The sequence below is a fragment of the Saccopteryx leptura genome, chromosome 11 (assembly GCF_036850995.1).
Source record: "Saccopteryx leptura isolate mSacLep1 chromosome 11, mSacLep1_pri_phased_curated, whole genome shotgun sequence".
Taxonomy (NCBI): Eukaryota; Metazoa; Chordata; class Mammalia; order Chiroptera; family Emballonuridae; genus Saccopteryx; species Saccopteryx leptura.
In genome coordinates this window covers 55,934,693-55,961,821 of record NC_089513.1, presented here as the reverse complement: position 1 = coordinate 55,961,821, position 27,129 = coordinate 55,934,693, and the positions used below count along the sequence as shown (strand labels likewise).

Here is a 27,129-nt window from a genome sequence, read left to right as displayed (position 1 = left end):
TCTTAGGAGGCTGTGACGCTCAGTAGGTTTATGACTACCCTAGTCACTTGGCTAGTCTGTGGTAGGGCAAAAACTCCATACAGTATCTTCTGATTCCGAATTCTCTGTTCTTTTACTGTGCCCAAAGGTCTTTGCTCATGAGACAGCCCCCTGGTCACTGTCCCTCTCCTAGGATCTCAGGTGCCTCCTAGTCTGGTCTGTCCAAAGAGTGTAAATTTGTGTGGGTGGAAGGCAGATTTAAACCCTTTCTGTCTCTGACAACATTCTTCTGGACACACAGACCACAGCACATCCACTGATGACATACATACACACATGGGCTGATGACGTAGCCGGTCCTAAGTGTGGGTGTGGCGAGAGGAAGGTATCTGTGGTGATATAAATGTACCCTCAATGGTAGAAAGGACGGGCTCTCCTGGCGGGATCTGTTCTCCACCTGTGAGCCCACTCCAGCCCATCGCCTGATTTGAAAATAAAGTTTTAGTGGAATTCAGCCAGCCCATTCATTTATGCATTGTTGATTGCTGCTTTCAGCAGCTGTGCTGAGAATGGCAGGTCTGCAGTGCCTAAAATACAGTGTGTCCGTAAAGTCATGGTGCACTTTTGACCGGTCACAGGAAAGCAATAAAAGATGATAGAAATGTGGAATCTGCACCAAATAAAAGGAGAACTCTCCCAGTTTCATACCTATTCAGTGCAGTTCGATGTGGGCTCATGCACAGATTTTTTAGGGCTCCTTAGGTAGCTATCCCGTATAGCTTCTACAGACTCGTCACTGACTGATGGCCTACCAGAACGGGGTTTCTCCACCAAACTGCCGGTTTCCTTCAACTGCTTATCCCACCCAGTAATGTTATTCCTATGTGGTGGCGCTTCGTTATAAATGCGCTGATATTCACATTGCACTTTGGTCACGGATTCGAATTTAGCGAGCCACAGAACACACTGAACTTTCCTCTGTACCGTCCATATCTCGACTGGCATGGCCGTGGGCTGCTCCGCTGTATACAGTGTTACATCATCATCTGCGCATGCACACATGCTGCCACATCATCCTACAGAAACTGGGAGGGCTTTCCTTTTATTTGGTGCAGATTTCACATATCTATCTTTTCTATAAAGCATCTTTTGTTGCTTTCCTGTGACCGGTCAAAATTGCACCATGACTTTATGGACACACTGTATGTCTGTCCTGGCCCTTTACAGAAGGAGTCTGCCACCCTGCACGGGCTGCAGTGCTGGGAGCACAGCACCCAATTGTGTTGAATCATCTTTCTGTCATGGTGCCTAGCACAGTGTCTGGTTAATAGCAAGTGATCAATAAATATTTGTGGAATGAAGAGATGAATTATTGGGTCTATTTAACCACACACCCTTGGTCTGGGCGTGAGGAGAAATAAGGAAGAAGAATGGGATTTGACACTTCTATGGACGACAGCTGCACACCCTGTCCAGTGGTCTGGGCCAAGAACAGGGGCAGGCCGTCGGGAGGCTGAACCGGACTTTACAGAGAGTCTGTACAGACTCTCTCCATAGGAAGGAGGCACCCGTTCTGCCTGGAGAGCGATGCCCCTCCTGAGTCCATGGAAACAAACTTTTCTGAATAATTCCACTGGAAAATCATTTCTTAAGTCACAGAAGGACAACGACCTATCCATGTGATCGCAGGCAAGTTACTCTGTCTCTCCGTGCCTCCACTTGAAAATGAGGACAGCAGTGAGTAGAATGAAAATAGTTTACATTTGTACAGCATTTGTGGTTTTTAAATGTCTTAATAAAAAAAAGGACAATATTAATCGCAGTAACGCTGGGTGGTAGGTTGGGCTCTGCAGTCTTTCATCGGACGCCCCGTCCCACCCAGTGTCCTGACCGGCCGGCCAGTGCCCTCCAGCGGCGGACCGACAGGCTGCTGCTGCCTTTCCCAGGCCCGCCGGCCTGTTATTCGGTGCCTTCTGCCATCTTGTTCCTGTCACTGCCCATTCTGAGCTAGGTGACAGTGAGTGATAACAGGTGAACAATTATTACCTAAATTCTATGCTGACCTCAATATCTTTCTCAGACAACAGGCATCAAAGAAGCACTGAAATTTCTGTACAGGGTTCTGTACGGGGGCTCTGGGGGCCAGTCTGGAGCTAGAAGACTTAGCCTGAAGCTACCTTTCAACAGTGAGCACACAGTTTTTACTTAAGTTCGTGTATTTACTTGGGGTGAGCTGGGGGAAGGCGGGAAGGGAAGGGCTGAAGTCTCCTTACATTGCCTCCTATTACTGACACTGGCTTATGAGCCTACAGTGGTAATGCCTACAATGGTAACCCTTCAGGCATGCTGGCAAGCTGGTGGGGACCAACGTTTCGTGGTTATAAAAGCTGCTCTTGGGTTGAAACCCTGCCTTCATATTTTAACTATATAACCCTTTTATCTTCTTTATGCCTCAATTTTCTTGTCTGTAAAATAGATACAACAATATCCCTTTCATGGTATTGTTATAGGGAGCCAATGAGTTATTTAATATGTATAAAGTGCTTAGAATGGTATCTAGCATGTAATAAATGTTCAGCAAATGCTAGCTTTTATTATTGTTTTCATTAATCATTCAAAAGTATTTCTCAAGTGTCTACCAAGTGCAGACATTAAACTATGCCTCGGGAAGGAGCAGACTCGAAGTTGTGTGGCACAAGGACACTTGGTTCTCTGAGCACACCTAAATCACCCCCCACTGACACTGCCGTAGGCTCAGCATGAGGCCCACATCTGAGATACAGCAGCCTCAGGACAGAGGCTCATCCGCGTCCCCTTCCTCTCGGTGGGTGAGGGAGGGCCCGGGGCTCTGCTGTAAATTCACCATTTCACCTCCGTGAATCCTTCTAGAGCAGTGGTTCTCAACCTTTCTAATGCCCTGACCCCGCAATACAGTTCCTCATGTTGTGGTGACCCCAGACCAAAAAATAATTTTGGTGGCTACTTCATAACGGTAATTTTGCTACAGTTATGATTCAGAATGTAAACACCTGATATGCATTATGTATTTTCCGATGGCTTTAGGCTACCCCGCTGGGGTCGCGACCCACAGTTTGAGAACCGCTGTTTTAGAGTTTGTCATAGAGTTGAAGAACTCCTGGGAAGTATCCTCTCTAAGCCATTACAACAAATCTGGATTCTTTCACAGTGCAAACCTTCAGTAGGTTCCCAGGGAATATTCAAGAACTAGGAATGATCTATACTGGTCACCTAATTCTTCCCATGACCACTCTCTGGCAAGAGATGACACTGTCCTTCTCTGAGCCTTGGTAGCACTGTACAGAGTTCCAGCACAGCGCTGTGGGGTGACACCGAACTAGAGCCACAGTGCTCTTATTGCCTGGTCATTCTGTCTTGGGGGCAGGGACACAGCATTTACAACACCTTGGACTCCTCAGTGTGGGCCAGTGTCTAGTGCTCCTTGGTGTTGAGTGAATTCCCGGAGGGGCATTTAAGCCTTACATCTAAGGGAAGTATCTTCTATCTAAAAAGGACTCTCACATGACCAAATGAAGCACTCAGTAATTGAACAAATAAGACACTCGAGGCTGGTGCTGTCACATGCAAAACAGTGGTTTGGGCCTGACCAGGCGTTGGCACAGTGGATAGAGCGCTGGACTGGGATGCAGAGGAGCCAGGTTCAAAACCCTGAGGTCACCGGCTTGAGCACAGGCTCACCAACCTGAGCATGGGGCTGCTGGCTTGAGTGTGGAATCATAGACATGACCCCATGGTCGCTGGCTCGAGTCCAGAGGTCGCTGGCTTGAGCAAGGGGTCACTCGGTCAAGGCACATATGAGAAAGAAATCAATGACCAACTAAGGTACCACAATGAAGAACTGACACTTCTCATCTCTCTCCCTTCCTGTCTGACCCTGTCTGTCCCCATCTATCTGTCCCTCTCTCTGACTCTTTATGTCTGTCAAAAAATAAAAATAAAATGATTCAAAATATAAACAAACAGTGGTTTGGCTTTTTGAGTGGCCAAAGGGAAAACAGGGATTGCTCATGTCAATCATGACAGCTCATATTATATGTAAACCCTGCTCTCTCCTTTCTAAAATTAAAATCCACTGATCCACTGCAGATTTCACTGTCTAATTTCAGAGCCACTAATTTCATATACTATTAAAATTCAAAATAATTAAAATTAATTACAACCTTAAGCTCAGTTCCTACCTAGAAAAACTAAAAATAAGTTTATTATATGACCCAGGAATTTCATGCTGGGTGTCTATCTGAAAAATAAAAAAAAATGAAAACAACAATTTGGAAAGATATATGCATTCCTACATTCATTACAACATTATTCACAATAGCCAAGATATGAAAGCAACATAGGTGCCATCACAGACAGATAGATAAAGAAGGTGATATATATACTTATATCCACAATGGACTATTACTCAGCCATGAAAAGAAATGATGCCATTTGCAACAAGATGGATGGACCTAGAGGGCATTGTGTTAAGTGACATAAGAGACAGAATGAAAGATACACGATTTCACTTATATGTGAAATCTAAAAACCAAACAAAAACCTAAACAACAACAACAACAAAACAAAACAGAGGCAGACTCATAGAGAACAAAATGGTGGCCGCCAGATGGGAGAGGGGGGCTGCAGGAGAGAGGAAAAGGGGAATAAGAGCTACGAACTTCCAGTTATAAAATCAGTACGTCATGGGGGTGTAATGTACAGACAGGGAAGATCGTCAGTAGGATCGGAATAACTGTACAGTGACAGATGGTTACAAGAATTATCAGTAAGGAATAGAATGCTGAATCACTATATTGTACACCCGAAACTCATATAAAATTGTATGTCAACTATACCTTAATAAAAATAAATAAATAAGCGATGGTACAGTGATACCAGGAATGTTACTCTATGATAAAAAGGAATGAACTATTCATATGAGCAACACCCTGGATGAATTTCTAGAGGATTTTGCTGAGTGAAAAGTGGCCAATTCCAGAATGATACATAATTTATATAGCATGCTTGAAATGATGAAAACTACAGAAATGGAGCAGTGATGAATGGTTTCTTCATAAGGGGTTAAGTAGGGAAAAGTATGGGTGTCTATAGAAGAGCAATATTAGGGGTTCTTGTGGTGATGGAAATACACTGTCATAATTGTAGCAATGTTAATACCCCAGTTATAAACTATCTGCTTTTTTACTATATACTATAGTTTTATATGATGTTACCACTGGGGGGAAAGTGGGTAAAATGTATATATTATCTCTGTATGTTTACAACTACATGTAGCTCTGCAATTACCTAAAAATAAAAAAGGTTAATTAGGCCTGACCTGTGGTGGCGCAGTGGATAAAGTGTCGACCTGGAAATGCTGAGGTCGCTGGTTCGAAACCCTGGGCTTGCCTGGTCAAGGCACATATGGGAGTTGATGCTTCCAGCTCCTCCCCCTTCTCTCTCTCTGTCTCTCTCTCCTCTCTCTCCCTCTCTGTCTCTCTCTCCTCTTTAAAAATGAATAAATAAAATAAAAATTAAAAAATAAATAAATAAAATAAAACCATCCTGACATCCAAAGCTTTAAAAAAAAAAAAAAGGTTAATTAAAAATAAAAACCAAAACTGAGCTCCTCGGTTGACCAGCCACATTTCAGTGCTCACCTGGTGAGCAGCTACCACACTGAATGACAAAACCAGACACTGGCCATTTCCACAAGCACAGAAAATTCTACTGGGCTGTGCTGCTGTAGAACTTCTACAGTCCTAATAAGAAATACTAACTCAGGCAAATAAAATTTAACTGCACTTTCATAATCAATAAAGCTAATATATCGCTCCCCTGGATTATCCAAACCTTTCAAGTTAGTCCTTTGGTAAGTATTAAGGCATGATGAGATAGATGCTCTCTGGGTCTATTCCTGCATTTTTTTTTTGTTTTAATTTATGTATATTTAGAAATAGTATACTGTTAGTGCTTTGCGAGTATTTAGTGTGGACTTGTGACTTAGAGCAGTTTAATGCAGGGGATGGATGGCTTCAGCCCAGGGAGAAGGAGGCTCATCAATCTACCACGTGTCTCTGCCTCGTTACAGAACATTAATGAGGTTGGGCTCAATTTAAAAACCGTCCAAGGAATTATGGATTGGTAACATTCAGCTCCACAGGAACTGGGAATTTCTGAGCTATAATCCTAGCTCTTTTGCTAATGAGTGTTGTGATATGGGGACTATCATTTAACTTCGGAGTTTCAGTTTCCTGTCCTTAAAATGGGGCCATTACTGACCTGCCTAGCCCAAGTGTCCAGAGGATTAATGAGTTAATGTTTGGGCAGACCTCCGAGCTTTTGCAGTAAGGCTGCTGCGTGTCATTATTTCTATTCATTCCCACACAGCAGCTGGGTAACATTAGGACTGTTACGTTTACTCCTAAAATGCATTTGTTTTTCTCAGCATTTTCACATTGCCTGCGTTACCTAAACCTTAAATCTAAAAGTAAAACCAGCCCCATAGCAAGACCCCATTGATGCAGTGGGGGCATTTAGGCAGTTTTTCCTTTCTTTAATACGAACATGACAGCAGCTTCTCCGGCAGGGGGAAGGCAGTAATTGCACTGTAAATTCTCGCTGCAGGAGGCTGGTGGTCAATCTCAGCAGACGGGGAAGACAGTGACACCCGGTGCAGTTACACGGCCAGTACTTACACGCGATGATATTCCCGTATCTATTCTTCATTCTGTTCTCATCTTTCTTAGCAGAGTCCCACGGCGCAGACTGCCCTTCAAAGAAGCTCTGCAACAGAAAAAGTGACACTAAGAATTACAATTTGGCGCCATAAACACAGGCTCTTTTTTTTTTTTTTAATATTTTTTATTTATTCATTTTAGAGAGAGAGAGACAGACAGACAGACAGAAAGGAGGAGCAGGAAGCATCAACTCCCATATGTGCCTTGACCAGGCAAGCCCAGGGTTTCAAACTGGCGACCTCAGTGTTTCCAGCTCGACACTTTATCCACTGCGCCACCACAGGTCTAAACACAGGATCTTAATGACGAAGGAGGGTCTTAAAAATGTACAAAGGTCAGGAAGGAAAAGCGCGTACTCCGTCAGGAATGAGAGAAGTGACTATTAAAGTATTTTATATCTTAACTATTTCATGTAGCTTTTTGTTTTCTTTTAGCTAAATGTTACAAACACAAATGGGGGCTGAAGAGTGATCCTAAAACTTACTGGTATAGTCCATTAAAAATGCTTATGTGTTCATCCTTAGCCTATGTTTATATTTAATACACACAAATTGAACATTCTCCTCAATTTCTGAATGATACAATCTTTTTCAATATTTTTTAAGAGATATAAAAATATCATTTTCCTTTCCGATTGTTAACTGAAATAAGGTTATTTTCGGTAAAAACTATGAAATTAGGTAAGCTAAGAGTAGGCTAAAATTCTTTAATAAATTCTGCTAGAGTTTTCATTTTCAATGGGGCTTAATGTCCATTTATTTAAGGATTTGTCATTATTATGACCAGCATTTTTAATCTTAATGTTTGTTTTATTTCCCTTGTTCAAGTTATAATAAAAATGTCCTCTGTAGTCAGTTGACAAGTGAAAGAAAAACCAGGGACTTTTATTTCCACTTTAGTCTACACTCCATTTACCTTATATAGGTTGGTCAACTACATAAGGAGTTCATGAGAAGAAGGAAAGTAGCAAGAAGCATTCAGTAAGACCGATTTCTCATCTTTGCCATAGCTACTCTCATACCTCTTGGCACCAACTGGGGAGGAAGAGAAGAGAAGGAAGAAGACACAAAGAGCAGACGAATGAGCAGCATCTGAAATGCCCCAGGGCTGGAACCTCACACCCTCAAACACGCCCAGCTGGCTTCCAAATACTCTGTTTAGAACTGAAGCTCTCTCTAGCCAAGAAATAAAACCACACATATATAAATATATACGGACAAATAATCTTCAGCAAAGGAACCCAAAACACACACCATGGAGAAAAGAAAGCCTCTTCAATAAATGGTGCTGGGAAAACTGGAAAGCCACATGCAGAAGAATGAGAACTTGACTACAGCTTGTCCCCCTGCACAAAAATCAATTCAAATTGGATAAAAAACCTAAATATAAGATCTGAAACAATAAATTACACAGAAATAAACAATAAACATAGGCATTAAACTTATGGACCTTGGCCATAGAGAATAATTTATAAATGTGATCCCAAAGGCAAGGGAAGTAAAGGCAAAAATAAATGAATGGGACTATATCAAACTAAAAAGCTTCTGTGGCCCTGGCCGGTTGGCTCAGTGGTAGAGTGTCGGCCTGGCGTGCAGAAGTCCCGGGTTCGATTACCGGGCACACAGGAGAAGCACCCATCTGCTTCTCCACCCCTCCCCCTCTCCTTCCTCTCTGTCTCTCTCTTCCCCTCCCACAGCTGAGGCTCCATTGGAGCAGAGATGGCCCGGGCGCTGGGGATGGCTCCTTGGCCTCTGCCCCAGGTGCTAGAGTGGCTCTGGTCGCAACAGAGTGATGCCCAGAGGGGCAGAGCATCGCCCCCTGGTGGGCAGAGTGTCGTCCCTGGTGGGCAGAGCATCACCCCTGGTGGGCGTGCCGGGTGAATTCCGGTCGGGCGCATGCGGGAGTCTGTCTGACTGTCTCTCCCCGTTTCCAGCTTCAGAAAAATAAAAATAAATAAATAAATAAATAAAAATAAAAAGCTTCTGCACAGCAAAAGAAACTGACAACAAAACAAATAGGCAGCCAACTAAACGGGAGATGATATTTGCAAACAACAGCTCCAATAAGGGGTTAATATCCAAAATATACAGAGGACACACAAAGCTCAGCAACAAACAAGCAAACAATCCAATTGAAAAATGAGAAGACCTGAACAGATACTTCTCTTAAGAAGACGTACAAATGGCCAACAGATATATGAAAAGATGCTCCTCTTTGCTAGCTATTAGAGAAATTCAAATCAAAACTACAATGAGATACCACCTCACACCTGTTAGAGTGGCTATTATCAACAAGACAGGTAATAAGTGTTGGAGAGGCTGTGGAGAGAAAAGAGCCCTCATTCACTGCTGGTGGCTTAAGTGCCTGAGGGGTTTGAATGCTAGGAAAACCTGTTCATGCACAGTGGACAGATTTCATTCTGCCACAGTTTGTAAAGTCCACACCTTTTCCATGAGCTGCTGTATAATACTGCTGTCACCGTGTAGCTCAGTCCTCATTAGAGACTGGCTGGACAAGAGCACTGCCCCACTAGAACCAGCACTTCCACACAACAAAACAGCATTTTTATAATAGGCAAGAGCAAAAACCTAACAAACAAACAGGAGAGTTAGAGTTTTAAACTGCCTATCTTAATTTAAGGGACCTTAGTCATGATCATCATTGACACCTATTTGAATAAGTGTTTACATTATATTTATCATTTAGAAAAAATTGGGGGGCAGATCAGGATCCTACATACTATGTACCTATAACTATATTAATAGATACACAGGATTCATTGTTAACTAAAGGGTAAAATACTGTATAATATGGGACAAATACAAGTAAAACGGTTTTCAGGTTATTAACAAATTAAGTAACTAGAAATACTAGCATTAAAGCACTAGTTAATTCACTCTAGAACAAGACTATTATATCATCAGAGGATTTATTCAGACATGTAACTCCTATGTTGCTATAAAATATGCATTTAAAAATAGCTTCAGGGATTTCAAAGTCATACTCTTTTTCTGAATAGTTTCTTTGTTACTTCTGAATGACTAACAGTTGAGTAATAACTATTTGACTTCCCTTATAACAATTTAATTTTACTTTGAGTTTGTTGTGATATAATTACCAATTTCATTTCCCTCAGTCTTTTCCATCCATCTAATTTTTTTTTTTTTTTTTTTTTTTTTTTTTTTTTTTTGTAGAAAGATGAGGAAGGTCTATGACTTAGAGATCTTGACATCTTTCAACAGGTCCATGGCCACTAGTGAACAGTATCACAGTGTGTGTGTCTCGGGAGAAAGGGGTCAATGATAAATTAGGGGAAGAGGCAATTGCTCGACTTGTAACAGGAAGTGCTCCTGGGTCACCTGAGGCAAAGCCACAGCAGCCACACGAGTCCCTCCCTACCTGACACACAGACGTTCTCCTGTGGAGGGCTGTGCTCATATCACAGCCTCATTTCCTTAGTATCTGTGGGAATCACAGGACTGCTAATAGCCCTGATTTTGAAAAATTGTTATTTTAATTTGATTGTTTTCATTTAACTGATTGATGACCCAGAAACAGGCACAAATCAACAATGAAATGATAACGAATCCCCTTACATTCGGGCGCTACATGTATTCCCGGCATGTTTTCCTAAGGGTGGGGCCCAAGTGCTGTCTGTCTCCAGCACAATTAGGGTGAGCATCACCTGTGCTTGCAGAATGAATAGATCAAGTGACTCGACTAATTCTCATGCATAGTAAGGTCCAGAGGAACCGCCTCCTGGCTTTAATGAGCGGCATGAGATGCACACCAACCACCACCAGCACATACCAAGCCAACCTGGGCCAGATCTCAATATTTTCTGACTCTTTAATTCACTGATCCTTCTGCACCACCCCTACCCTGACAAAGACTGTGAGGGGAAACCAGTGTTAAACCTTTTTGCGTGTGTGTGACAGAGACAGAGAGAGAGACAGAGAGAGGGACAGATAGGGGACAGACAGGAAGGGAGAGAGATGAGAAGCATCAATTCTTCATTGCAGCACTTTAGTTTCTTATTGATTGCATTCTTCTATGTGCTTTGACCGGGGGGCTTCAGCAGACCAAGTGACCCCTTGCTCAAGTGGGATGAATGAGACCTTGGGCTCAAGCTGATGAGCCTCGCTTGCTGGGTCCTCTGCCTCCCAGTCCGACGGTCTATCCACTGTGCCACCACCTGGTCAGGCTAAATCTTCCTGAATGCACACGGCTCACAATCGCTTTCCACGCCTTGATCATAGCTCCTTGTTTCTAAATGAAGTCTTACAACAAAAGAATGTAAAAGATGTCAAGTAAACTTGTTTAAATGCTGATTACTTTTACAAAATAAGGAGATGTCTTGTCTCATTAGATAATGAGATCATTACAGGGAAACAGCGGCAGGAGAGCCAGCAGACGGCGGTCCTTGGTCCTTGCCACGCACCTCCCAGCGGCCCATCCGGGAACTATGGGAAGCACTTGAAGTGACAAAATGTACTTTTTTTCCTCCCTTAAACAAAAGCAAGACAAACAGAAAGAGCTGCTCCAAGAAAACAATCAGCTAACTGAGCCCTGCATGGTCTCCTGACTCCCTGCGACATGCTGACGGTCTTCCATTTTCTGGTCCAGTTCTGCTTCTGATTACATAGCCAATCTCCCCAAAAATAAATGTGCATGATCAAGACCATGTGTCTTTACCTTTGGCCCGTAAAATAAGTAATATGCCTATGGGAGCCCAGAAAAAGGAAACATAGACTTCTAAATTGGATAAGTTGGCTTTTGTTTCCTTTTGATATGATGGAGATTTAAAAAAAAAAATATATATATATATATATACACACACTGTATTTCTAAGATGGACTCAGTTTTAAATGTATGGATTTCCATTAGCACATTTTGAAACTGAGAAAATATTTACCTTAGACTTTAGATTCCCTCTTATGCCCAAAATTGTACAGATGAGGAGCCACTGAGCCACTTCACGCGCAGGTGTTGTAAGGTACCAAAAACTACAGAATTAATATTAATATTTTAAGAGGCTTGAAGAACATTTTATTAATTTGGGTTAAGGTGTGCAGAGAAATTGTGAGAAATAGTCTCTGTACTGTGTGATTGGCATAACCAGGATGGCCCTTGGCATTGTATTGTAAATGCAAAGGGGAGGAAAACATGGATTCCCAGACATTCCACCACGCCTGTGGGGAAAGGGGTGAATGGCTAGCCAGGTACAGGGAGAGAAAAGCCAAAATAAACCTTTTCTTATAGCAATGAGCCATTTGCGGGCATTTGTCCCCACCGAAACTACCTCTCCTGTGTAAATGCGTGTAGTTAACACGTGTGACTCTGGACAGAGAGATAGCAGATGAACACTAGATAATATGGTAATGCCTTTTAATATGTAAAGAGACATCTTCCTACCATTGTGTTGACTTTTGTTTTCTCCAAAATAATGTATGGCTTGCAAATTGAACATGGTCCTATCATGTTAAAGGACATATGACTATAACCAATAGTAGTAAGGGGCTCCTAATTACAATTTTTGCTTCTGTACTTCCCACTTACAAAACTATAAAAACTAGGTAGAACAAAGGGCCAGCGTGTACTCCCTCAGACCATTATTAGAGGAGCCACTGCTTGGCCAAGCTAGACAATAAAGCTTTGGTGTGTAATCGACGGACTTTGTTCGTGTCTTCAATGTTTCGGGTCCCTCCGGATTAGGCTTAACACAAAACTGTATACATTTCCAGTTAGAAAATTAAACTTTACCTGTAGCTCTAGAACCACGGGGCCCACAGAGAAGCTGTGATATCACACAGGGTCTTCTGCATGAGCCCCTGGCTGCTTCCCTGGTTCTGGAATTCTAAGCAAGAATAACCATCAGGCAGGCCGCAGGTAGCGAGCTGGACAGACTGCCGCCTCCGGTCTGGGCGCAGGGAGGCCAGGCCCCGGGGTGTGCCCAGTGGCAGCACAGGCCAGTCCTCCCCTCCTCGTTCTCCTGAGACTAAAGAGACTGAATCTCCGCTCACTCCCCTGTGACTACCTCCCCCCCCCCCTTCTTTGGTAGATCATGAGATAAACACATAGTCACTAATAAACACACAAGAAAAAAAAATGCCTGGGGAAAATTAGGTAATTCTGCTAAAAAAAATCATCCCACTATATCCTATTTCATATCCTTTTTCACTTTTAAATATCTTTTAATAAACTAAGCAAATCAACACATGTTTATATCATTTTATCCTATGCACTATTTCTTTGAGTAAAAACAAAAGGTTCTTTAGCTGTTATTTTTATGTCCAGGAAAACCAAAAGTTATATGTGTTCCTATGCACGTTGAAGAATTCTACTCTGAAGCCGTTTTCTTGGGCCATGAGTTGACTGCCACGTAAGTGTGGCGCTGGAAGAGGGTGCTCTCGTGTCCGTGGGAAGCGGGCCCGGCAGGGCTGAACCCTCCCAGTGCAGGCAGAGAGAGAACTCTCCCGAAGCAATCCGGGGACGGACTGGACCCCACGCACGTGTCCGCGGCGGGTGCCGGCCACTGGGGACCCTCGGCTTATATACGCCTTGTATTTCTCTAGGCCTGAAACACACTTTTATGTTCAAGTTTAAGTACAACCTCTAACTCCTCCTTAATTTCTCAGTTTTTGCTTGACCAAAGTCTGAGCAGGTTCACTAAAATCAAATCCAACCAGCGCACAGGCATGAGTTCAGAAAAGAGACCCGCTGAGCGAGAGCAGGGTGTCTGAGGGGAGCACAGGGCACCACCCTGCAGCACTGGCGACGCCCCTCGGAGCAGCCACGGGGACAGCTTGGCAGGCAGAGCGCGGTGGCCAGTGCTCCCCGGACACTTACTATGGAAGGAACTTGAAACAAAATATGCACATTTAGGCAATATTTAGTGCTTAGGGGAGATTTTTAATAATATACAGATACAATTTAACACAACAATCGTGGACTTTTTATTATTAAAAGGAACATTTCCTGCATTTTGGGGATTTGAGTTAATGGTCTCACTGTACCTTCTGCTAGAATTTTCATCAATATACTTATGGTTTGATTCTACTTAAAATGTAATTAAAGTGTTTCCTCTGACTACCTTCGCTCATACACACTGTGCAAAGGCGGTGGACCTGGGAACAGCTCCGGAAGAGTAATAAGACTCTGAGACAGGAAAAATGAGGCCCGGCGAGCTCCAGTGAATACCAACCACCGCTCCACTTCGGGAAGCCGCCCTCCCCACGGGGCGGAGGGATCCAAACATCCCGCTGCCCTGCCGTGTCTTCTGAATAGGAAATGCGTTTTTGTGATTCAATAACCTCCTCCTCCCCGCCTCGTACCACCGTCGTCATTTTCCACAGCACATAATTATACCTCTCAGTTGCCCACCTCAAGAGAACATTACTCCAAAAACGATGGAGTCTGTTAAAAATGCCACCGCTCCCAGATATTAAAAAAGGAGGAAGAAATTCTATTTAACAGAAAAGCTGCCGGGAGGACAAGGATGCAGGTCAAGGCTGTACATAATGCGCTGTGTGTTTTCAGGCAGTGCGGGGTCAAGCTTTTTCAGAAGCCTCTACGATGGAATTTTCCCTCCCTTTCTCATATGACTAAAACCGTGCTCGTAAAATGAATTTTAAAATCTTCACCTTGGAAGAATGAAGATGAACTCTTCATTCACTGGGATCTGCAAAGTCTCTCGACTGGCTTTGTTTTCTGCTCGTCTATCACTTCTCATTCTTCCAACTGCTGTGTTTTGTTAGATCTTTATAAACTATTTATTGCTATCGTACTAAAATAACTGAAGACACCTACAATGTGCAGATGGGTGACAGGATGGAGTGCCAATGGGAAAGTGGCCCCAGAAGCTCAGGTCCAGCGGCAGCTGCGGCCACCAGTCCTGGAAATTACCCGATGTCCCGGGAAAGAAGCACCTAAAGGGAAGCGCGTGATGCTTTGAAGGAGAAAGAAGTGGGTGGAGCCTGGTTGGAAACAAGATTCAAGACATACAAAATGTGCTATTTCTAAGGAAACTGAGATCTAAATGTTAACATTCTGATATTTTAAAAAAGTTGCTAATCCATCTCAGCCCTTCCAGTGGCCATGTTTTATTTGCCTTAATCCAATTTTACATCTTGCAGAATTTTTCTGTTTTGCAAGATCCAGCTGGGTAATGCCCTTGGCGATGGTTGTCACATTGTCTTCCCTTACCTGCGTCTCTTTCTCTTTTGATGACTGAACTGAGGTTTGCAGCCTAAAAAATTATACGATGTTTTCATGCTCAGAAAAATTCTCCCCTTGACATTTGGCTGAACTTTAGAACATGTTTTTTTATTCTGTTGAATATTACTCAGAATGAATGACTTTTCACAGCAACATCATATTCTTTCTATTGAGTAATATATGGGGTTTTTGAAGATCTATCAAGTAAACCTTATTTTATTATACTTTTTTTTAGAGAGATACAGACAGACAGGAAGGGAAAGAGATGAGAAGCATCAACTCATAGCTGTGGCACCTTAGTTGTTCACTGGTTGCTTTCTTATACGTTCCTTGACCTGGGGGGTGGGGGATCCAGCTGAGCCAGTGACCCCTTGCTCAAGCCAGCGACCTCTGGGCTCAAGCCACCAACTATGGCGTCATGTCTATGCTCCCATGCTCAAGTTGGTGACCTCAGGGTTTTGAACCTGGGTCTTCAGCATCCCAGGCCTATACTCTATCCACTGTGCCACCTCCTGGTCAGGTTAAGTAACCCTTTTTATTGCTATTACATAGATAAGGAAATTTAGAATCAAAGGCATGAAGTGGCTTGCCTGAGATCATGCAGACTGTAAGCAGAACTGGGACCCAGGACTGAGGCCATCTGATTCTGAACTTGGTGCTCTTCAAACCTGGCCACAAAGCCAGCTGAGAGCACGTGGCTTTGTGTCCACTGTACTGCACTGTGCACACAGCTTTCTGAGTCACCCTTGCCATGGGTCATAAACCACCAAGCATTTCTGATTTCCATGTTTTATAGGATCAGCCTGTTTGATTCCTGTTTGCACAGTGATTTCCCTGGGGATGTGAAGCCATGTGCACCCAGCAGGGACCCTCAGTTCACCTGTTTTTCTTTAAATTTGTCCAATCTCCAAGCTCCCTTTTTGCTACCTGCAGATTTACTGCAGTAGTAAGCTCCTGCTAATGATGCGACATATCCCTCAAGTGCATCAAAGCAGAGAACATCTGCAAACCACTGATCAAATGGCCAAAGAGAAAAAAAATGCTCAACTGAGTAGTAGGGGAACAAGTGATGAAGATGGTCACCGTGGAACTCCAGTGCTCACTGAACTTTCCTTGAACAAGGACAATGTTCTGCTGAGTTACTGAAACTGATGAACAGTAAGGCAGCTTTAAAAAGGGGGCTCTTTTGATATAAGTGGGATGAGTTCTGGTCAAGCAGAGCAGCTATTCAGGGATAGTCAACCCTTTCCTGGCCTGCCCTTCTCTTCCCTTTGTTCCCCAGAAGAGAGCTTAACGAGGAAGACCCCCAGTTCCAGCAGCACCCAGCCTCCTTGTGTTTAGGATGCCTCCCCAGGGCTGACACCTCTGTCTTCCTACACATGGTAAAATTCTCACCCCCTGATGGTGCAGAGGAACTGAGAGTTTTGGGGAATCCCAGGCTCCCTGGCACTTGCTCCTGATGGGGGATTTCAAGGGTCCATCATGAGAAGGCTATTCCTGAGTTTGAAATTCGAAGGCTACAGTTGCAGACTCATTTTTTCTGGACAGTCCTGATAGAGATTCTGCTGCTTATGGTGCAATGAAGACGGGTCGCGAGGGGCTGGGCCACAAGGGGTTTATGGCAGGATTGATATTCATTATATAAAATGTGGTCGAAGTTTACCTTTTGAGGTTGGGCATTGCCTATCTCATAATCATGGTATACATTATGTGATTAACCAATTCTGTAAATATTCTGGAACTTCGACCTGCCCTGTATCATTGCATTACCATGACTACAAGGCCACAGTAATTGGATGGGTGTCAAAATAGTGTTGTCAATGAGCAGATTGTCACATGTGGTATCCAAAAGAGGTCTGTTCTGTTTAAAAGGCAGGTGAAAATAACTGATTCAATTGCTTTGTACTTTCTGTAAACCACTCTGGGTTTGAGCTCTCTCTCCAGGATTGCCACCCACATTTCATCAAGACAGCAATTTTCATTTCCCTCAGATGCAGATGTTGCCAGGATTTGAGATGTTAATACCACTCAAAAACTGTAATTTCCTGCACTTGTGCACCTGCTTTGGAAGAGTGATTTGTCAGTGAGCTTCTACTAAAAGTGCCCAGATCTTTAGAGATGAGCAGGAGTCACTCTGGGGGAAAAGGCTTCCCTAAAACATCTAGAGAACAAATGGATGGCTTTGCAGCAATGCAGCTGCTCCCTTCCTTCCGAGAGCAGCCAGAAAGGTTGAGTTCCTACTTATCATCATTACAGTAGCCTTCTTCTACCTGGTGGCTTCCCTGCCCTCCCCTTTAAACCCTTCTCCCTGACTGAGCTTTGAAAAACACACCTGGGCACCTGCCACTTTCCTGTATGAAAACCTAGCAAGTCTCTCTGCTGACAACACGGCTGTCAGAGGGCTGGGGGACTCAGCATGGGCGACACACCCAGCACACAGTACCTGCTAATTGTGCTAATCGGACAAGCACTTACCACTCTTGCTCTAACATTAAAGACTTTGATGATGACAAATCCTATTGACTTTGTTGCCATTGTTGGTTCCTGTTTCCCTGACGATAATCCTTTTAAAATTTTTCCTCTATGGCTCTATATTTTCCTCCACTGGTTCCACAAAGTATTTAGAAGTGGGGTATTGTTGTTTTGTTCTTGCCTATCTCTTAAAAAAAAATCAAACATCCTTTCCAAGGTATTTCTTGGAGAGCTGTGAGTTTTAAAAATATCCTCACCTCAGAAATCACATAAGTCAAATGTGACTAAAAAATCCAAGGATGTTTCCTTAGACCTGACAGACTTGGAAATGAATAAGTGGAGCAGAAAAAGGAATTTTAATGAGAGATTTATAACTCTCTTTTGACATCGATTAATTTATAAAGCCCCTCATAATTTCCAGGCTTTTTCTACAGTACTAAGTCATGGCAGTCAAAAATAAAAATTTAGAATTATTTTAGAAAGTCAAAAGTCAAGGTTAGAAATGCCTTTTCAAACAGAGGAGAGAATAATGTCTCAATTTTCTGTGTCAGAAAGTTCAGTTTGTACTCTTAAAAGCAAACATTTTTATTAAAAATTAGGACCCACGATTAAATTAGATTTGCAGCTGCTCTCCTGTATTGACTGATGTCTAGCCAAACAGTTCCTGTTGAAGACCTTGGACACCATCACTTTGGAGGTCCATAGACTACTTCTCGTGAGGAAAATCTTGGTCTTAGCCATATTGGTGTTTATACTGAAGGCAATTCTATCAAGTGCTTTAAATTATTATAGTGCTTCTATTTATAAATTTTTAAAAAATTAAGTGACTGACCTGTGGCCACACACTTGGAAATCAGTCAGAGTTGAGATTCAAACCCAAGTCTTCTGGTCCTAAAGACCACTGTCTAGGGACATGAGGAGGAAATTCTGAACAAACTCAAAGCCATGAGCCTGCACCAGGCATGACGAAAATTTCTAAGAGATGCTGATCACCCCTCCAGAGAGATAGCCACTCACAGCCTCTGTGGGGAGTCCTAAGAGAACGATATAATTTCATCTCTCAAAACAGGCAAACATTATTGGTTAAAATCATCTTACTACAGTTCTTGGGTGAAATGCCTTATTCATCTGAACGTGCTCCCTGTAAACCACGATCACCTTACTTTCAGACTGGGAAGCTGTAAGTAGGTGAAGGAGAAGATGAAACAACAATTCCTGAGACAAGTGACAATGATGAGGTGTCAGCAGCAACACACAAGTTCTCCTCCAATGTTAGTGTGCCACCTTCACCAGTGCCCACGCTCCTCACCATTTCCTTCTAATTGATCAAAGGGTTTAAATTAAACTACTATATATTTAAATACACTTATTTGGAAATGACATTTCATATCATTATAGTTAAGTGGAAAGCTAAAACATTTGCCACAGGGAAAGATAATAGAAAATGTAAATAAAAACTAAACAAAACGGTGGTGTGAGCCCAGCCTGGCCCTGCTGCTCGGCTGCATGGAGCCTGGGCTCTTCTTCACTGGGTGAGGGAGACGCAAGGACATCCAGAGCCACTCCAGGCCTCCCTGATGAAGCAAAGGTAGCAAGAACTAACGGCACAGGCAGTCACCTCGCCCTGTAATTCCGTACTGTCTACTGCTTGAGAGTGGGCCTTCTAAAAATCACTCTGTACATCATCAGCTGCTTGCCTAGCACACCTGGGGAGAACTCTGAATGTGTCACCAACCTTGGCTCACAAGACAGCGCATAGAAGAGCACAGGGGTCTTTAGGACCAGAAGACTTGGGTTTAAATCTCAACTCTGACTGATTTCCAAGTGTGTGGCCACAGGTCAGCCACTTAATTTTTAAAAAATGTATGCAATAGAAGCACCATAATAATTTAAAGCACTTGATAGCATTGCCTTCAGTATTAAAAGCAATAAATGTCAGTGAGAGGAACACATAAGGAACTTGTCCATATTAAGTGCCATACTGCTGTCGTGTTATCAATATGATGTCTGTAGCCTGCGGGACCGCTGGGGAGACGCACATGGTGCTAGTGCAGGGATGCCTGTCACCTCCCAGAGAGAGCCCATGGGGCGGGGCCGAGCTGCTGGGCTCCTCTGTACTGAGCTGCTACCTGTCACGCGGGAGGAGCTCTCTGAGTGAATAAATTGGTGACAATTTCAAATCAAAATATTCTTATATCATGAATGTATTTGACTTTTAGAGGCCTAGTTAAAAATGTTTTTAAAAATTATACAAATGGCCCTGGCCAGTTGGCTCAGTGGTAGAGCGTTGGACTGGAGTGCAGGAGTCCCTGGTTCGATTCCCGGCCAGGGCACACAGGAGAAGCGCCCATCTGCTTCTCCACCCCTCCCCCTCTCCTTCCTCTCTGTCTCTCTCCTCCCCTCCCACAGCCAAGGCTCCATTGGAGCAAAGATGGCCGGGGCACTGGGGATGGCTCTGTGGCCTCTGCCTCAGACGCTAGGATGGCTCTGGACACAACGCCCCAGATGGGCAGAGCGTCGCCCCCTGGTGGGCATGCCGGGTGGATCCTGGTCGGGCGCATGCAGGAGTCTGTCTGACTGCCTCCCCGTTTCCAGTTTCAGAAAAATGCAAAAAAAAAAGGAAAAAGAAAAATTATACAATTGTATCTAGTTTTAAATAAACTGCTGTAATGATTGAGAGATAATAATAAAAAGGCATATTTATGGGGTGCATTGTATTAAGAATTTTAAAAATTCCTCTAATGTTCTACAGTACAGTTTTTGTTGTTTTCTTACAATCACAATCTGATGAAAGGGTAACAATTAGTTCAAGTGAACTAAGGTCAGCTGCTAAGAGGAAGTGACCAAAAGTTGTATTTAGAATCTGCTGATGCTTTAAAAAAAATGAAGAGTTGGCCCTGATCCAAGGAACCAGATATTAGATTAAAACCTTGAGGGCACATGGTTCAATATTTTATTTAGTATTACAAGGTTTGGGACTAAACTAAAATAAGATGCTTTATGCTATTAGAAGAACTGCCTTAAAACATTTTAGACCAGGCAAGAGAGTGGAAAGTAAATTAAAGTAAACTTCAGGGTCAGTTTTGAAATGCAAACAGCGAAGATCTAATGCCCTCACAGGACCTATATTACCATCTCCATCATAAAACAGAATGAACTTTCACACAGTCCCCTGAGACTGTTGTTTCAGCAAAAGAAATTCCTGAAAGGAGATATGAACTTTTGCCAAGAAGTATAATAAGGAAAAATCTTTGACTCAAAAGATTGTGATTACATAAGAATTCTTTTTGTGAAATTACAATAAGCTATCAGTTCAGTGTATTAATAAGAACAGATAATATTAATAACAGATGACATTAATAATAACACAGGATAAGGGCAGCATACTTGCTTTGTTCTAAGTATTACTCCAAATATAGATTCTAAATAATATTCTAAATATACTAAATACAAATGCTAAATACTGATATGCTACCATATATGTTATTTACCTATAACATTGATTACATTGATATCTTTTCTTAAGAGACATGAATACTTATTTGTCATAAGCGATTCCAGCATATTTATAAATATAGGTTAACCTTGTGATTATTATTACCTTATAATCATCATTATCTCAATGAGTTATGACATCTTTATGTTGGTAACCGGTAAGTGTCAAATGAATTTTATTTATTTTTTAAAAAAATTTTCCAGTTTGATTTTATTTTTTATTTTGAGTGAGAGAGAGAGAGAGAAAGACAGGAAGGGAGAGAGATGAGAAGCATTAACTCATAGTTGCAGTGCCTAAGTTGTTCATGATTTCTTTTTCATATATGCCTTTACTGGGGGTGGGGTGGGGGGCTCCAGCTGAGCTAGTGACCCCTTGCTCAAGCCAGTGACTTTGGGCTCAAGTCGGGACCATGGGTTCATGTCTATGACCCCACATTCAAGCTGGTAAGCCTACACTGAAGTCGATGAGCTTGTACTCAAGCTGGCGACCTTGGGGTTTTGCATCTGGGTTCTCAGCGTTCTAGGTCAATGCTCTACCCACTGCACCACTGCCCGATGAGGCAGGTTTTTATTTATTTATTTTTTTAATAAATCACGCTTTGGGTGTGATGTCTAAAAACTCCTAATTAAGCATGAGGTCCCCTCAAAATAACTTTAATTCAATTTAAAACACTGTAAAAGTCTATAATGTCTTATAGTTAAATTGATAAATTGGACAGTCACTATAATTAAACAACCAACACTGAATCAGTGATTGCAGTATTGGTATTGGTACTTAAGACATTGGGAGACAAAAGGCGACTCTTAGGTGCTCTTCTTCCCTTACTCTATTCATTTCCAACTCTGAATGAATTGGGAGGTGGCTCCAATTTCCCAGGGTTAATCAATGTGTCCTGCATTCTTCAGAGAAAGGATGGAGTTGCTGAAAGGGCTGAGGCAAAGGAAGATGCTGTCTGAGGCTATGGCTCATTCAGGCTCCCTAAACCACCTCAAGGGGTTCCAGCCCTGGTGTTCTGTTCCTTACTCACCCCAGCCACATGAAGAGTGCTAAACAGCATAAGTGGCTAGTGGCCATGGTATATGGATAATGCAGACTTCCATCCTTATAGAGGGGACCGTGCTCAACGGGTTTGGTAGTTCCTGCAACAAGCATCCTATTGTAGGTTGAGGAGAAGAGAGCAGGAGCAAAACAGTTCTAGAGGCAGACATGAGAATGAAGGAAACCTCTGTGGATCTTCCAGGATCCACATACAAGATTAGCACAAGAGCCCAAGGTTGTAACAATGACTGAACAGGAAATGTTGAGTGAGAAAGGAACAAGAGAAGGTAAGAAGTAAAAAGTTGACAATGAAAGCATCAACATTAACGTAGGTCCAAGATGAAGGGCATAATAACAATCTTCTTTTATGACTTCCTATGCTCCAGCGTTTGTGGGCTGCGATATTGCTCTAGTCAGATGTCCTTCCTTCCCTTACCTTCCCTTGAAAAATTGATCTATTATAACTCAGCTCAAACCTACTTCTTTCATGTGTTTTATCTCCAGGTTCTCTTAACCTCCTTTTCCTTCAAAATTCTATTGTAGCTATGAGTACATTTTGTGTAGAGTTTGCATATGTAACATGTCATTTATTTTTATCACCACAATTAAATTATGTGCTGCTTGAAGAGAGGCCCGTATTCCCACTCTCCACCCGCACAGCAGAGAGCTGAGCACAGAGCAGGTGGTTGTGGGACACTTGATGTAGGAACTACCCTAATGCAGGGGTCCCCAAACTTTTTACACAGGGGGCCAGTTCACTGTCCCTCAGACCGTTGGAGGGCCGGACTATAAAAAAAACTATGAACAAATCCCTATGCACACTGCACAAATCTTATTTTAAAGTAAAAAAACAAAATGGGAACAAATACAATATTTAAAATAAAAAACAAGTAAATTTAAATCAAGAAACTGACCAGTATTTCAATGGGAACTATGGGCCTGCTTTTGGCTAATGAGATGGTCAATGTGCTCCTTTCACTGACCACCAATGAAAGAGGTACCCCTTCCGGAAGTGCAGCGGGGGCTGGATAAATGGCCTCAGGGGGCCGCATGTGGCCCACGGGCTGTAGTTTGGGGACCCCTGCCCTAATGGCTGCCAAGCCCCAAGCATCCGCCTTCCGGAACACAGAAGGAATGGCAGAGGATGACGGAATGTTCTACATCTGCACTATCCCATACAATGGCCGCTAGCCGCTGTGGCCATGAGCATTGCAGTGCGCCTAGGGTGGCTGAGAAACTGCATTTTCTACTTTGTTTAAATTAAATTAATTTAGATTTAGATAGCCACATGTGACTAGCAGCTACCCTGTTGAACAGCTCAGGTTACAATTTACAGGGGACATGCTCATGGGGCTGATGGACAGGAGCTGCCAGAGGATGGCCTAGCCCAACCTGTCAGGGACAGCCCCTTGGCTGGGTCTCAGACTGGAAGATCTCTCAGCCTTCTTGATTGAGAAATATATTTATAGTTAACCGGAGTTAGGGGCTGAACTGTGCCCCACCCTTCCCGTCTGCCAAGGTCATATGTTGAAGCCTTAACCCCGAGTACCTCCGACTGCAGTACATGACTGTATTTGGAGTCAGGGCTGTTGAAGAGGTAATTAAGTTAAAGGAGGTCATATGCGTTGGCCCTAGTCCAGTATGACTGGTGTGCTTTTAAGAGGAGATCTGCACAAAGGGATGACCCTATGAAGCAGCACCAAGAGGGTGGCCATCTGCAAACCAAGGAAAGAGGCCTCAGAAAAACTCATTCTTTGGGCACCTTGATCATACACTTCAGCTTCCAGAACTGGGAGGAAATAATTAGCTATTATGAGCCACCCAGTCTGTGGTATTTTACCATGGCAGGCAGCCCTAGCAAACGGATACACTTAGCACACATAGAGATAAAAATCGTTTCCAGTCCTGGATGCACACATATTCAATGGGGTGTGTGTGTGTGACCCAGGCGGCCAGTGTCCACGATGCCCCGCGGCGCAGTACACAGTGGTGCCGGAGAGCTGAGTCCATGTGCGAGCTGGCTGTGAAGCCTGGGGTGGAGCAAGCGAAGTGCAACATTTGTGGGACTGAGTCATCTAAGCTAGAAACAGCAGCCCTGGCCGACAGTCCTCCTCCTCAGGCTCACAGTCGCTGCTGATGGACACGCAGTTCCTGGTCCTTTGAACATCCTTTCCACAGTGAACTCGCTTACCCTTCCTTTCCTGGGGTGCTATTCTGGTCAAGCCACAGCTCCTGCAGCAGGCAGCTGTCTCAGGCTCCAGCCCTGTGATGTGCTGGGAAAGCAAACCCGCTCTCAGAGGCGGCCAGCCCCGCCGGCGGAGTCTTCACACACAGCGTCCGATAAAAAGACACGTGCTTCCTGGGGCTTCCCATGGCTATTAACCCACTCCTCAGGTAGGGCTTGTTTTGTAATGATTTAGTGTGGGCAAGCCCGGCAGCTAGAATTAATTAAGAACTGTGTGGGGATGCCGAGGAGCCAGCAGCAATCTGCAGAGTCGTGGAAGTTAATTAAGGGTCAGAAAAGGGCCTTCTCACTTCCGCGCATCAGCCTGCGGGCCGGGCCTCACAGCTGTGCGGTCCTGCGCCTCGGCCGCCTCCGGCCCCTCCCACGTCCCGTTCCTAATGGTAGAGGACGACCTCCAGAGAGGTCATGATTCACTGCCAGCCTCTGCAAATGCTCACGTTTAGATCATCCTTGACAGAAGAGAATATCGTCCAGGATAGAGGACCTTTGGAAAAGGGGATTTCATAGGCATTCCGAAGAGCTGACCTGCTTTTAAAGCAGGCAGTTACAAAAACAGTTTGAAAAAAAGTAAGAGGTGCATGTTATCTACATGAATACATCGCTGAGTGGAAAACCAGGTCAAAAACCAAAAAACAGAGACTGAACATTTCAATAGACAGGAGAGTCCGGGACTAAGCAGCTCACGCAGTTAGACATCAGCCTCAGGGAGGAGTCCATGGCTTCCCTCCTGCCCCGCACATCTAGGCGTGGGAGTCCGAGTTCACAAGGGTGCCGTGTGGTATGGCCCCTTTTCAACTCCAGCGGCTACATGCAGTTTTGCACGTATCCAAGAACTTCAAGTAAACTTGTAGGCAATTATGTTTCCATTGAAATGTGTAATGTGATCAGGTCTTTCATTTATTTATTTTTCCATTTTGCAACTTGCTCTCACTGACTACAGCAGCAATCCCTCAATCAGAAGTGAAGGTTCAGGTTTAATGACGTTATGTATAATTTAGTTTCTTGCAATACACCTGTTCACTTTCTGTTTTGCATAAGCTTAGGAAAGTGTGTCAGTTTATTAGATCTACAAGGACACCACAGATGTATATATCAGCTCTACTTTTTTATCCTACAACTTCTTTCATTAGATTTGTGCGTGCAAGTTACATTAGCTGCTGTAAAATATTACAAAAGTTCAGACCAAGACGTAGTGGATGCTTTAGCTTTTTTGCATTTCTCCCCAGATGAAATTTTTAAAGAAACTCTGGCTGTTATAGTAATATTATCTAAGCCTGACCTGTGGTAGCGCAGTGGGTAAAGCATCATACTGGAAAGTTGAGGTCCCTGGTTTGAAACCCTGGGCTTGCCTCGTCAAGGCACATATGGGAGTTGATGCTTTTTGCTCCTCCCCCCTTCTCTCTCTAAAAATAAATAAATAAAATGTAAAAAAAAAGTTTTAAAAAAGAAATATTATCTTTACAAAGACTATAGGCCTTTCTTTTTCATTAGATCCATTACAGATTGACTTTGGTATATAGTTTCTTAGATTTTGTATGGGGTATGTACTAAGAAGCAAAGAAGCAAATATAGGGAGTTGGCCCCCCCCCCAACAAAAAAGAGCTAAAGAAACAGTGTGTGTCACCCATTCAGGATACCAAAATAAAATATTATATATTAAGAAACCAAAATCCTATCGTGCAGATGTGCTCAAGTTTTTCCCATAGTTTCTTTCTCTATCCTGCTTTTCCTCCTACTTACATGAACTTACAGGCAAACAAAATATATTGGCTTTTCCATTTAAATCATTATTATCTGAAGTCTTTAAAAGCACCTACTGTGCTAAAAACAGGAAAATTTGAAGATGTGTAGCTCTTCTAGTAGTACAGCTATGACAATCAGTGGGATACTCTCCAGCTCACCATGCCAAGAGAACTTTAGACACAAAAAGACACATATACACACAAACACACACAAAACAACAAGCTTTAAAAAGTCTTGACTACATTAAGCTTTGCCTTTCTCCTGGAGGATTTTACTTGGTTCGATTCTAAAAGTGTCTATACTTGTGAAATTGAGTTTTTGAAAATGTTTATTTCTACATATTGAAAATTGTCAATAATTTGTGTCTCTTAACCACCGCCCCTTTACCTGATCACACATACTGCACTTATTACACAGTAAGTATTACAATACCTGATCACACATACTGCACTTATTACACAGTAAGTATTACAATACCTGATCACACATACTGCACTTATTACACAGTAAGTATTACAATACCTGATCACACATACTGCACTTATTACACAGTAAGTATTACAATACCTGATCACACATACTGCACTTATTACACAGTAAGTACTACCATGTTTGACGGGCAACATGGCATCCCAACTGGGGCCAATGCCAAGGGACAACTACACTTGGCTCTCTTTAGCCTTCTTCCACCATGTCTTTCAGGGCTTACTGGGGGCAAATCTACACTTCAGACTGACTCAACACGCTCAAATAAAGTGAAAATTGTACAAACATTGCACATAAAACAAGATCAGTTTATAACACTGAAGTTCTTACATCAAAACCATATAATTCCCCTCCCGCAGCCAAGGCTCCATTGGAGCAAAGTTGGCCCCGGGCGCTGAGGATGGCTCTATGGCCTCTGCCTCAGGTGCTAGAGAATGCCTCTGGTTGCAACAGAGCGACGCCCCAGATGGGCAGAGCATCGCCCCCTGGTGGGCATGCCGGGTGGATCCCGGTTAGGCGCATGTGGGAGTCTGTCTGACTGCCTCCCTGTTTCCAACTTCAGGAAAAAACAAACAAACATATAATTATACTACAAATAAACATAATTTCTAACATTTCTACCACTTATTATTTCGGGGAATTGTGATCTGTCATTTATAGTTAGAAGAAAGTTGTCAAGCTTTCTGGGTGTCTGG

At 43.1% G+C, this 27,129-nt stretch overlaps 1 protein-coding gene across 4 annotated transcripts in view; it reads right to left on the bottom strand.

Annotated features, from left to right (window-relative positions):
• PTPRM (protein tyrosine phosphatase receptor type M) overlaps positions 1-27,129 on the bottom strand; it is an 893,280-nt gene that overhangs the window by 118,963 nt on the left and 747,188 nt on the right. For all 4 annotated transcript variants that reach the window (XM_066353181.1, XM_066353183.1, XM_066353180.1 and 1 more), the window contains one exon: positions 6,696-6,783. In XM_066353181.1, coding sequence (XP_066209278.1) covers positions 6,696-6,783 — 88 coding nt within the window. The remainder of the gene's footprint in view (positions 1-6,695; positions 6,784-27,129) is intronic.